Source organism: Coregonus clupeaformis, chromosome 37, assembly GCF_020615455.1.
Source record: "Coregonus clupeaformis isolate EN_2021a chromosome 37, ASM2061545v1, whole genome shotgun sequence".
NCBI classification, from domain to species: domain Eukaryota; kingdom Metazoa; phylum Chordata; class Actinopteri; order Salmoniformes; family Salmonidae; genus Coregonus; species Coregonus clupeaformis.
In genome coordinates, this window is record NC_059228.1 from 13993271 (window position 1) to 14007148 (window position 13878).

At 45.5% G+C, this 13878-nt stretch overlaps 1 protein-coding gene across 1 annotated transcript in view; it reads left to right on the plus strand.

Annotated features, from left to right (window-relative positions):
• Window positions 1-13878, plus strand: part of LOC121553354 (ankyrin-3) — a gene marked incomplete at both ends in the record, with an annotated part of 222040 nt that overhangs the window by 117914 nt on the left and 90248 nt on the right. Inside the window, 1 exon segment of the mRNA XM_045211551.1 lies at window positions 81-181. Within this exon segment, the coding sequence (XP_045067486.1) occupies window positions 81-181 (101 nt within the window).

Sequence of the window (13878 nt, forward strand, 5' to 3'; positions counted from 1 at the left end):
TGTCCTGTCTGTCTGTCTCTCTGTCTGTCTATCTGACTGTCTGTCTGTCTGTTTTCTCCTGTCCTGTCTGTCTCCTTCAGGTGGCCAGCAGAGACTGTGACTCTAACTCTCTGAGACACTATAGCTGGACAGCTGACACCTTGGACAACATCAACATGGTCTCCAGCCCCATACACTCTGGGTAAGATACAGACTGACTCTATACAGTGGGGGAAAAAAGTATTTAGTCAGCCACCAATTGTGCAAGTTCTCCCACTTAAAAAGATGAGAGAGGCCTGTAATTTTCATCATAGGTACACGTCAACTATGACAGACAAAATTAGAAAAAAAATTCCAGAAAATCACATTGTAGGATTTTTAATGAATTTATTTGCAAATTATGGTGGAAAATAAGTAGTGCTATCTGCAGGGTTAGCTCCAGGTAAATATTGCAATCCTTTAGCCATTCCTGGACCTGTGTCCAAAAACAAGCTACAAATGGACAGTACCAAAACTAATGATTCTGTCTCTTCGCAGCAAAATCTGCAGAGCTGGGAAGATTGTATCCCCCATATAAATAAGATTCTATTAGTAGCAAGAATTTTATATAATAATACAAATAAAAAAATTATAAGTTTTGAATCTGGCGTCGTTTTGCGTATCAGTTCATAAACACTATGCCATGGAATCGGTACGTCAAAAATCTCTTCCCAACTATTTTGCAATCTATATGGGACGGCTGTCAATCCTTTGGTCCTTAAATGAAACTGGTATAATTTTTTATTTATCACAATTTTCTTTAACCAATTATGTTCTTTAATGCAGGGCCGACAGACAAGTTCCTTACTTTTTCCCCCTTCCACTTTCCTCTTCCATTTTTGCGGTAACGCTGCAATTATTTGGTTGTAATTTTGGGTAGAGCAGACATTTCCATATGTTTTTGTTAGCTGCATGTGCGACATAACTCCACCAGTCCTACCTATGATATAATTTAGGAAGATTATACGTTTTTTCCAAAAATAATGTTTTTTTGTCAATTAGTATAGTTGAGTTTAACCACAATATTTGTTGCATTATTTGTTCTGTCGTTTCTGGAGGATTAAATTGAAATTGCAACTTTCTATGGCTTGTTTTAGAAATAGTGATATTTGGGAGATGATTTCCTTTTCAAATAACTGAAAGTGAGAGGTTGTAATCTGAATAAAGGGGAAAAGGCCATTCTTGAACATTGGGTGAGAAAATCTTACTAATTTGCTAGAGAACCAGTTCGGATTTAAGTATAACTTTTGTATGACTGAAACTTTTAGTGATAGGTCTAATGATTTAATATTTAATCATTTCTGTCCCCCGAATTCATATTAATTATATAAATAGGCCCGTTGAATTTTCTCTGGCTTGCCGTTCCAAATAAAATATGATCTTTTTTTCTCATATAATTTAAAAAAACTGTTCGCTAGGCGTAGGCAAGACCATAAGCAAATAGGTAAACTGGGTAATACTAAAGAGTTAATCAGGGTGATTTTTCCACAAATTGACAGGTATTTACCTTTCCATGGTAGCAAGATCTTATCTATTTTTGCTAACTTTCTATTAAAATCTATTGGAATGAGATCATTTACAGTGGGGAAAAAAAGTATTTAGTCAGCCACCAAATGTGCAAGTTCTCCCACTTAAAAAGATGAGAGAGGCCTGTAATTTTCATCATAGGTACACGTCAACTATGACAGACAAAATGAGAAAAAAAAATCCAGAAGATCACATTGTAGGATTTTTTATGAATTTATTTGCAAATTATGGTGGAAAATAAGTATTTGGTCAATAACAAAAGTTTCTCAATACTTTGTTATATACCCTTTGTTGGCAATGACACAGGTCAAACGTTTTCTGTAAGTCTTCACAAGGTTTTCACACACTCTTGCTGGTATTTTGGCCCATTCCTCCATGCAGATCTCCTCTAGAGCAGTGATGTTTTGGGGCTGTCGCTGGGCAACATGGACTTTCAACTCCCTCCAAAGATTTTCTATGGGGTTGAGATCTGGAGACTGGCTAGGCCACTCCAGGACCTTGAAATGCTTCTTACGAAGCCACTCCTTCGTTGCCCGGGCGGTGTGTTTGGGATCATTGTCATGCTGAAAGACCCAGCCTGTAACGATCCCGGCAGTCTGAGTCGGGTCCTTTCTGTGGACTAGTTTTTCTGCTCGGGATCTCCAGTTTCCCGAGGGTTCTGGAACGCTCCGGGGAGCTCTCTTGATTTCCGCACCTGCATCCCATCAGCAATCTGCACACCTGGTCCTGATCATCACCCTTCTTAGGCTCTGGCCTAACATCCATTCCCTGCCGGATCGTTAGCCATGAACAGTAGGTTTACCAGAGTATCAGTCTTAGAGCTTCTAGCGTTAGTTTTGTTGTTTTGCACCTTGTTGGTTTGTTGTTTACTTACCTCCGTTTTGTTCCATCTGCAGTCACTCGTCCGGAACCTTCACCCTACCTCTGCCTGATGGTCGGCGGCTGCCGAGCCATCATTGGACCAACAACTGCACCCTCAACAACTCATCCACGCCGCCCGCTCTGTTCCCTGGATTATTCAGCATCACTCTTGAATTTGTAAATAAACACTCACCTTCGTTTCAACTTACCTTGTCCTGGTCTGCTTCTGGGTTCTGGCTTTGTAACACGTGACAGAACGATCCGGCCAGTAATGAACCCAGCGGACCTGGACTCTGTTCGCCATGCCATTACCCATCAGGAGAAGATGTTGGGCCATCATAGCACGGTACTACAGGAGATCGCGTTGTCAGTTCGGAACCTTTCTACCGGTCTGACGGAGGTCCAGAACCAGCGCAAGTTTCCGGTGGAGGATCCACTACCGGTTTCACCCATCTCGCCTGCCGCTTCTGGAGCTGTGTCCTTCCGTGAGCCCAAGGTTCCGACGCCGGATAAATATGAGGGGGAGCTGGGAAGATGCCGTTCCTTCCTTATGCAGTGTGGGTTAGTGTTCGATCTACAGCCCTACTCTTATGCCACAGACAAGGCTAGGATAGCCTTTGTGATTGAGTTGCTGCGTGGTCGAGCGCTGGAGTGGGCTTCAGCCGTTTGGGAACGACAGGATCCCTGCATGGCTTCATACCAGGGGTTCACGGCCGAGATGAGGAAGCTCTTCGACCATTCCGTCCGAGGGAGGGACGCAGCTAGGCGCCTGTTTTCGCTTCGCCAAGGAACTCGCAGCGTGGCCGACTTCGTGATCGAGTTCAAGACGTTGGCTGTGGAGAGTGGGTGGAATGAGGAGTCTCTGCAAGCGGCCTTTTACCAGGGTCTGTCGGAGCAGCTCAAGGATGAGTTGATCTCCTATCCGGAGCCTAGTGACCTGGACAGCTTGGTAGCCTTGTCTATTCGGGTGGATAATCGAGTCCGAGAGCGAAGGAGGGAGAAGCAATGGGGTCCGTCCAATCGATCAGCTTCTCAGTTCCCAGTCGGGTCGGGTGGTGGACCAGAACACGTCGATCATTCTCCACCACAAAGGATTAGTGGAGAGGTCCTCTCTCCCGATTCTGAACCCATGCAAGTGGGGCGGCACGGGTTAACCAAGGAGGAGCGTCAACATAGACGTAAGACCAACTGCTGCCTCTACTGTGGTAGCTCGGGACATTACATCTCCACTTGTTCCCGGCGGTCGTCAAACTGCCCGGCTCGCTAAAGTTGGGAGGACTTTTAGCGAGCCAGTTTCAACCTCTCAGTACCTCTGTCAGACCCCGTTTCCCGGCTACCCTTGTGAACAGGAATCAGAGCTTAGCGATTAACGCTTTTATCGATTCAGGTGCCGATGGAAGCTTTCTTGATGCCGAGTTGGTGGAACAGCTGGGGCTTTCCAAGGAGCAATTGCCGGAAGCCATTGAAGCGACCACTCTGAACGGCAGTAGTCTGGCACGTATCACGATGAGGACTGAACCGGTTAAGATGCTGTTGTCGGGGAATCATTCGGAGATGATTTCATTCTTCATTCTGCCGTCTTCCCATGTTCCTCTGGTCCTTGGATACCCCTGGCTGAAGGAACACAATCCCACGTTCGATTGGGTGACGGCAAGGTAACGAGTTGGAGCCTTGATTGTCATGCTAACTGTCTCAAGACTGCCTGTCCCCATTCGGTTCCCAGTCAGGTGATTGAGGCTAAACCCCCAGATTTGTCCCTGGTTCCCGAGACATATCACGATTTGGGGGAAGTGTTCAGTAAGCAGAAGGCTCTGTCACTCCCTCCCCACCGACCATATGATTGTGCCATCAACCTGTTCCCTGGAGCTGTCTACCCCAAGGGAAGGTTATACAGTATCTCCCGCCCTGAACGTGAGGCTTTGGAGACCTACATCAAGGAGTCCCTAGCTGCTGGTCTCGTTCGTCCCTCGTCATCACCCCTGGGGGCAGGATTCTTCTTTGTGGGTAAGAAGGATGGCTCTCTTCGACCGTGTATTGATTATCGGGGGGTTGAATGACATCACGGTCAAGAACAAGTATCCCCTGCCCTTGATGAGTTCTGCCTTCGACTCCTTACAGGGTGCTACGGTGTTCACCAAGCTAGACCTACGCAATGCGTATCACATGGTCCGGATCAGAGAGGGAGACGAGTGGTTGACGGGTTTCAATACACCGATGGGTCACTTCGAGTATCAGGTGATGCCGTTTGGACTGACCAATGCTCCAGCGGTATTCCAGAGTATGGTGAACGACGTCCTGAGAGATATGATCGGTCTCTTTGTGTTTGTTTACCTGGATGACATTCTGATCTTCTCGAAGGAACCTTCCGACCACGTCCAGCATGTCCGGCAGGTTCTGCAGCGATTGTTGGAGAATCGCCTGTTTGTGAAGGCCGAGAAGTGCGAGTTTCACGCCCACACGACATCCTTTCTCGGGTACATCATCTCCAGGGGAGAGATTAGGATGGACCAGGAGAAGGTTAGAGCGGTTCTGGAATGGGCCCAGCCCGGTACGAGATTGCAGCTCCAGAGATTTTTGGGGTTTGCGAATTTCTACCGCAGATTCATCCGGGATTACAGCCGTGTGGCCGCTCCGTTAACTGCCTTGACTTCCAGTATCAGGAGCTTCAAGTGGAATCCGGAGGCGGATCGAGCGTTTCTGGATTTGATGAGGCGATTCACCAACGCACCGATTCTCTCTCAACCGGACACGGCCCGTCAGTTCGTCGTTGAAGTGGACGCGTCTGATGTGGGAGTTGGCGCCATCCTGTCGCAGCGATGCTCCACGGACAGTAAACTCCATCCCTGCGCCTACTACTCTCGTCGCCTTTCGCCTGCGGAGAGGAATTACGATGTGGGTAACCGGGAGCTTCTCGCGGTGAAACTTGCCTTGGAGGAGTGGCGCCACTGGTTGGAGGGGGCGGAGCAACCGTTTATTGTCTGGACTGACCACAAGAATCTTGCTTACGTGCAATCGGCTAGACGTCTCAACTCCCGTCAGGCCAGGTGGTCGTTGTTTTTCGGACGATTCAATTTTTTCCCTGACGTTCCGACCTGGATCTAAGAACGGCAAGGCGGACGCCTTGTCTCGGATGTTCTCCAAGACGGAGGAGAGTGGGTCCAAGACCGAGACAATTCTCCCCCGGAACTGCGTCGTGGGAGCGGTTAGGTGGAAGATTGAGGAGGAGGTGATGGCGGCTCTTCGGACGCAGCCCGGTCCCGGTAACGGTCCACCCGGTCGGTTGTTTGTGCCTGAGTCGGTTCGTCCTGCGGTCCTCAAATGGTCCCACGCCAGCAAGATGGCTTGTCACCCTGGCGTGGCTCGGACGATGGCGTTTCTTCGCAGACGCTTTTTGGTGGCCTGCCATGGCCGAGGATACTCGGGGTTATGTTGCTGCCTGTCCAGTGTGTGCGCAGAATAAGGGTACCAATCGGCCCAGCTCTGGACTACTTCACCCCCTTCCTATTCCCCCGCGACCATGGTCGCATCTGGCCCTGGACTTTGTCACTGGGTTGCCCGCTTCTGAGGGGAACACGGTCGTTCTGACTATCGTGGACAGATTCAGCAAGTTCGCCCACTTTGTGCCAGTTGCCAAGCTTCCCTCTGCCTCGGAGACGTCCGAGATCCTGGTTAGGGAGGTTTTCAGGGTCCACGGGTTGCCCAGTGATATCGTTTCCGACCGTGGCCCTCAGTTTACCTCTGCTGTCTGGAAGTCCTTCTGTTTGGCCATTGGAGCTACAGTCAGTCTCACATCTGGTTTTCACCCCCCAATCTAATGGTCAGGCGGAGAGAGCCAACCAGAAGATGGAATCCACGCTACGCTGCCTGGCCTCTTCCAACCCCACCTCCTGGGTCTCTCAGTTGCCTTGGGTTGAGTATGCCCACAATACTCTCCCCTACATCTGCCACTGGGATGTCTCCCTTCCAGTGCCTGTATGGCTACCAACCTCCCTTGTTCCCTTCTCAGGAGAAGGAGCTCTCAGTGCCTTCTGTTCAGGCCCATATTCGTCGTTGCCACCGGACCTGGCATCGGGCCAGAAAGGCACTCCTTAGAGTTTCGGACCGGTATCAGCTCCAGGCGAATCGTCGCCGGATCCCCGCTCCCACCTACACCATCGGAGATAGGGTCTGGTTGGCCACACGGGATCTTCCTTTACGGACTGAGTCTAGGAAGTTGTTACCGAAGTTCATTGGTCCGTTTGTGGTGGAGAAGGTGATCAATCCGGTGGCAGTTCGACTCAAACTCCCGAGGACGCTCAGAGTCCATCCCACCTTTCATGTCTCCTGCCTCAAGCCTGTTTTCCTCAGTCCTCTGTTGCCTCCTCCGCCTCCTCCTCCTCCTCCTCGGATGATCGGAGGTGGTCCTGCCTACACGGTGCGACGCATCATGGATTCCAGACGGCGGGGCCGGGGTTTCCAGTATCTCGTGGACTGGGAGGGGTATGGTCCTGAAGAGAGGAGTTGGATTCCGCGGCGACAGATCCTAGATGCTGACCTCATCCGTGACTTCTACCGCCTCCATCCTGGCGCTCCGGGAGTCCGCCCGGTGGCGTTCGGTCGGAGGGGGTACTGTAACGATCCCGGCAGTCTGAGTCGGGTCCTTTCTGTGGACTAGTTTTTCTGCTCGGGATCTCCAGTTTCCCGAGGGTTCTGGAACGCTCCGGGGAGCTCTCTTGATTTCCGCACCTGCATCCCATCAGCAATCTGCACACCTGGTCCTGATCATCACCCTTCTTAGGCTCTGGCCTAACATCCATTCCCTGCCGGATCGTTAGCCATGAACAGTAGGTTTACCAGAGTATCAGTCTTAGAGCTTCTAGCGTTAGTTTTGTTGTTTTGCACCTTGTTGGTTTGTTGTTTACTTACCTCCGTTTTGTTCCATCTGCAGTCACTCGTCCGGAACCTTCACCCTACCTCTGCCTGATGGTCGGCGGCTGCCGAGCCATCATTGGACCAACAACTGCACCCTCAACAACTCATCCACGCCGCCCGCTCTGTTCCCTGGATTATTCAGCATCACTCTTGAATTTGTAAATAAACACTCACCTTCGTTTCAACTTACCTTGTCCTGGTCTGCTTCTGGGTTCTGGCTTTGTAACTCGTGACACAGCCACGTTTCATCTTCAATGCCCTTGCTGATGGAAGGAGGTTTTCACTCAAAATCTCACGATACATGGCCCCATTCATTCTTTCCTTTACACGGATCAGTCGTCCTGGTCCCTTTGCAGAAAAACAGCCCCAAAGCATGATGTTTCCACCCCCATGCTTCACAGTAGGTATGGTGTTCTTTGGATGCAACTCAGCATTCTTTGTCCTCCAAACACGACGAGTTGAGTTTTTACCAAAAAGTTCTATTTTGGTTTCATCTGACCATATGACATTCTCCCAATCCTCTTCTGGATCATCCAAATGCACTCTAGCAAACTTCAGACGGGCCTGGACATGTACTGGCTTAAGCAGGGGGACACGTCTGGCACTGCAGGATTTGAGTCCCTGGCGGCGTAGTGTGTTACTGATGGTAGGCTTTGTTACTTTGGTCCCAGCTCTCTGCAGGTCATTCACTAGGTCCCCCCGTGTGGTTCTGGGATTTTTGCTCACCATTCTTGTGATCATTTGACCCCACGGGGTGAGATCTTGCGTGGAGCCCCAGATCGAGGGAGATTATCAGTGGTCTTGTATGTCTTCCATTTCCTAATAATTGCTCCCACAGTTGATTTCTTCAAACCAAGCTGCTTACCTATTGCAGATTCAGTCTTCCCAGCCTGGTGTAGGTCTACAATTTTGTTTCTGGTGTCCTTTGACAGCTCTTTGGTCTTGGCCATAGTGGAGTTTGGAGTGTGACTATTTGAGGTTGTGGACAGGTGTCTTTTATACTGATAACAAGTTCAAACAGGTGCCATTAATACAGGTAACGAGTGGAGTACAGAGGAGCCTCTTAAAGAAGAAGTTACAGGTCTGTGAGAGCCAGAAATCTTGCTTGTTTGTAGGTGACCAAATACTTATTTTCCACCATAATTTGCAAATAAATTCATTAAAAATCCTACAATGTGATTTTCTGGATTTTTTTCCCTCAATTTGTCTGTCATAGTTGACGTGTACCTATGATAAAAATTACAGGCCTCTCTCATCTTTTTAAGTGGGAGAACTTGCACAATTGGTGGCTGACTAAATACTTTTTTTCCCCACTGTATTTCCTTTGGGATATGTATTCCGAATATATATCCACATCACCATCAGACCATTTTATTGGTAAACTACATGGTAATGTAGAAATTGTATTTTTTAGTGATTCAATCCGTAATATAGTAGATTTATCATAATTTGGTTGTAATCCAGAGAGGTTAGAAAATGTATCTAGATCCTCTATGAGGCTGTGGAGGGATCCAAGTTGTGGATTTAAAAGAAAACATGAATCATCAGCGTACAATGACACCTTTGTGTTTAAGCCCTGGATTTCTAATCCAGGGCTTAATGATATTATTGTTGGATCTGATTTTAATAGCTAACATTTCGATGGCCATAATAAATAGATATGCCGATAGTGGACAACCTTGTTTCACTCCTCTTGACAGTTTAAAACTTTCTGAGAAATAGCCATTATTTACTATTTTACACCTAGGGTTACTACACAAAAAATGTATGCACGCATGACTGTAAGTCGCTTTGGATAAAAGCGTCTGCTAAATGGCATATTATTATATTATTATTATATTACTATACATGATTTTAACCCATTTTATAAGAGATTCTCCAAAATTGAAATGCTCCAGGTATTTATATATAAAACCATCGTACTTTATCAAATGCCTTTTCAAAGTCTGCTATGAATAGCAGGCCTGGTTTCCCATATTTTCCATAGTGTTCTATTGTTTCCAGTACTTGCCTTATATTATCTCCAATGTATCGTCCATGTAAAAAACCTGTCTGATTAGAATGAATAATATCCGACAATACCTTTTTAATTCTATGCCCTATACATTTTGCATCATTACACTGAAGTGTAAGGGGCCTCCAATTTTTTTTTATGGACTGGATCTTTATATTTTCCACTTGTATCCTGTTTCAGTAATAATGAAATCAGACCTTCTTTTTGAGTGTCTGATAATCTACCATTTACATAGGAGTGGTTAATACATGCTAATAACGGTCCTCTGAGTATATAAAAAAAGGTTTGGTATACCTCGACTGGTATGCCATCCAACCCTGGAGTTTTCCTGGACTTAAAGTCTTTAATTGTATCCAGAAGTTCCTCCTCTGTAATTTCACCTTCACATGAGTCTTTCTGTATGGCTGTTAATTTTACATTATCAATAGAAAAAAATCTCTACAATTAGCTTCAGTTAGAGGAGATGGAGGCGACTGAAACGAAAACATATGCTTAAAGTACTTTGTTTCCTCCTTCAAAATATCATTTGGTGAATCATGGGTGACTCCGTCATTTGTAACCAGTTTCAGTAAATTATTTTTGGTAGCATTTCTATGTTGAAGATAAAAAAAAATATTTGGTGCATTCTTCCCCATATTCCATCCAGTTTGCTTAATTTTTTATTATATATTACACTTGATCTTTCTTGAATAAGTTCCTCCATTTATTTTTGTTTTTCCTCTAATTTATTCTGAGCCTCTATGTTCCAGTTTTTATTGCTATCTATCTGTTCTGTTAGACCTTCTATTTCCTTTGTTAGTGTGGACTCTTTTGACCTAAATTGCTTTTGTTTTCGAGATGAGTACTGAATTGCATGGCCTCTAAAGGCACATTTAAAAGTGTCCCATACAATAAGGGGATTTGCTGTACCTATGTTATGTCGGGAAAAAATCAGTTATAAATTCCTCTGTCCTAATTAAAAACAAGTTATCATCCAATAGGCTTTGATTAAATTTCCAATATCCTCGCCCACGTGGAAATTCAGGAAGAGTAATGTATATGCCAATTATATGATGGTCCAACCGCATTCTGTCCCCTATCAACGCTTTTTAAACTTTTGGTGCCAACGAGAATGACATATGAAAGAAGTCAAGACGACTAGCATGATTGAGTCTCCGCCATGTATATCTCACTAGATCAGGATATTTAAGGCTGTGGTGGTTTTTCTTAAAGAAGAGCGTCTTGTTGATCGGATGGTTGAGCATGGCGTACTTCTTAAAGGTATGTTTTGTTAAAGTTACGCCGCTTTTTTCTCAGTCAACAAGGGTAACAATTTCGAATGTACCGCCATTTATTCCCAATGAGCTATTGGAGCGCGAGTTATCGCAGTTTGGTAAGTTTGCAAGTTCAATTAAATTTGTCCCGTTGGGTTGCAAACACCCGGCACTGAGACAGGTTATGTCGTTTCGGCAACAGGTGTTTATGTTTTTGGACTCACCGGAGCAGACTTTGGAGTTATCGTTTAAGTACAGTACAGTTGAAGTCGGAAGTTTACATAAACCTTAGCCAAATACATTTAAATTAAGTTTTTCACAATTCCTGACATTTAATCCTAGTAAAAAATCCCTGTCTTAGGTCAGTTAGGATCACCACTTTATTTTAAGAATGTGAAATGTCAGAATAATAGTAGAGAGAACGATTTATTTCAGCTTTTATTTCTTTCATCACATTCCCAGTGGGTCAGAAGTTTACATACACTCAATTAGTATTTGGTAGCATTGCCTTTAAATTGTTTAACTTGGGTCAAACGTTTCAGGTAACCTTCAACAAGCTTCCCACAATAAGTTGGGTGAATTTTGGCCAATTCCTCCTGACATAGCTGATGTAACTGAGTCAGGTTTGTAGGCCTCCTTGCTCACACACGGTTTTTCAGTTCTGCCCACACATTTTCTATAGGATTGAGGTCAGGGCTTTGTGATGGCCACTCCAAATCCTTTACTTTGTTGTCCTTAAGCCATTTTGCCACAACTTTGGAAATATGCTTGGGGTCATTGTCCATTTGGAAGACCCATTTGTGACCAAGCTTTAAGTTCCTGACTGATGTCTTGAGATGTTGCTTCAATATATCCACATACATTTCCTTCCTCATCATGCCATCTATTTTGTGAAGTGCACCAGTTCCTCCTGCAGCAAAGCACCCCCACAGCATGATGCTGCCACCCCCGTGCTTCACGGTTGGGATGGTGTTCTTCGGGCTTGCAAGCAACCCCCTTTTTCTTCCAAACATAACGATGGTCATTATGACCAAACAGTTCTATTTTTGTTTCATCAGACCAGAGGACATTTCTCCAAAAAGTATGATCTTTGTCCCCATGTGCAGTTGCAAACCGTAGTCTGGCTTTTTTATGACGTTTTTGGAGCAGTGGCTTCTTCCTTGCTGAGCGGCCTTTCAGGTTATGTCGATATAGGACTCGTTTTACTGTGAATATAGATACTTTTGTACCTGTTTCCTCCAGCATCTTCACAGGGTCCTTTGCTGTTGTTCTGGGATTGATTTGCACATTTCGCACCAAAGTACGTTAATCTCTAGGAGAACGCGTCTCCTTCCTGAGCGGTATGACGGCTGCGTGGTCCCATGGTGTTTATACTTGCGTACTATTGTTTGTACAGATGAACGTGGTACCTTCAGGCGTTTGGAAATTGCTCCCAAGGATGAACCAGACTTGTGGAGGTCTAGAATTTTATTTCTGAGGTCTTGGCTGATTTCTTTTGATTTTACCATGTTGTCAAGCAAAGAGGCACTGAGTATGAAGGTAGGCCTTGAAATAGATCCACAGGTACATCTCCAATTGACTCAAATTATGTCAATTAGCCTATCAGAAGCTTCTAAAGCCATGACATAATTTTCTGGAATTTTCCAAGCTGTTTAAAGGCACAGTCAACTTAGTGTATGTAAACTTCTGACCCACTGGAATTGTGATACAGTGAATTATAAGAAATTCAGTCTATAATTTTAATGGTAGGTTTACTTGAACAGTGAGAGACAGAATAACAACAAAAAAATCCAGAAAAACGCATGTCAAAATGTTATAAATTGATTTGCATTTTAATGAGGGAAATAAGTATTTGACCCCCTCTCAATCAGAAAGATTTCTGGCTCCCAGGTGTCTTTTATACAGGTAACGAGCTGAGATTAGGAGCACACTCTTAAAGGGAGTGCTCCTAAACTCAGCTTGTTACCTGTATAAAAGACACCTGTCCACAGAAGCAATCAATCAATCAGATTCCAAACTCTCCACCATGGCCAAGACCAAAGAACTCTCCAAAGATGTCAGGGACAAGATTATAGACCTACACAAGGCTGGAATGGGCTACAAGACCATCGCCAAGCAGCTTGGTGAGAAGGTGACAGCAGTTGGTGCGATTATTCGCAAATGGAAGAAACACAAAAGAACTGTCAATCTCCCTCGGCCTGGGGCTCCATGCAAGATCTCACCTCGTGGAGTTGCAATGATCATGAGAACAGCGAGGAATCAGCCCAGAACTACACGGGAGGATCTTGTCAATGATCTCAAGGGAGCTGGGACCATAGTCACCAAGAAAACAATTGGTAACACACTACGCCGTGAAGGACTGAAATCCTGCAGCGCCCGCAAGGTCCCCCTGCTCAAGAAAGCACATATACATGCCCGTCTGAAGTTTGCCAATGAACATCTGAATGATTCAGAGGAGAACTGGGTGAAAGTGTTGTGGTCAGATGAGACCAAAATGGAGCTCTTTGGCATCAACTCAACTCGCCGTGTTTGGAGGAGGAGGAATGCTGCCTATGACCCCAAGAACACCATCCCCACCGTCAAACATGGAGGTGGAAACATTATGCTTTGGGGGTGTTTTTCTGCTAAGGGGACAGGACAACTTCACTGCATCAAAGGGACGATGGACGGGGCCATGTACCGTCAAATCTTGGGTGAGAACCTCCTTCCCTCAGCCAGGGCATTGAAAATTTATCGTGGATGGGTATTCCAGCATGACAATGACCCAAATCACACAGCCAAGGCAACAAGGAGTGGCTCAAGAAGAAGCACATTAAGGTCCTGGAGTGGCCTAGCCAGTCTCCAGACCTTAATTCCATAGAAAATCTGTGGAGGGAGCTGAAGGTTCGAGTTGCCAAACGTCAGCCTCGAAACCTTAGTGACTTGGAGAAGATCTGCAAAGAGGAATGGGACAAAATCCCTCCTGAGATGTGTGCAAACCTGGTGGCCAACTACAAAAAACGTCTGACCTCTGTGATTGCCAACAAGGGTTTTGCCACCAAGTACTAAGTCATGTTTGCAGAGGGGTCAAATACTTATTTCCCTCATTAAAATGCAAATCAATTTATAACATTTTTGACATGCGTTTTTCTGGATTTTTTTGTTGTTATTCTGTCTCTCACTGTTCAAATAAACCTACCATTAAAATTATAGACTGATCATGTCTTTGTCAGTGGGCAAACTTACAAAATCAGCAGGGGATCAAATACTTTTTTCCCTCACTGTAAGTGTATGTAAACTTCCGTCTTCAACTGT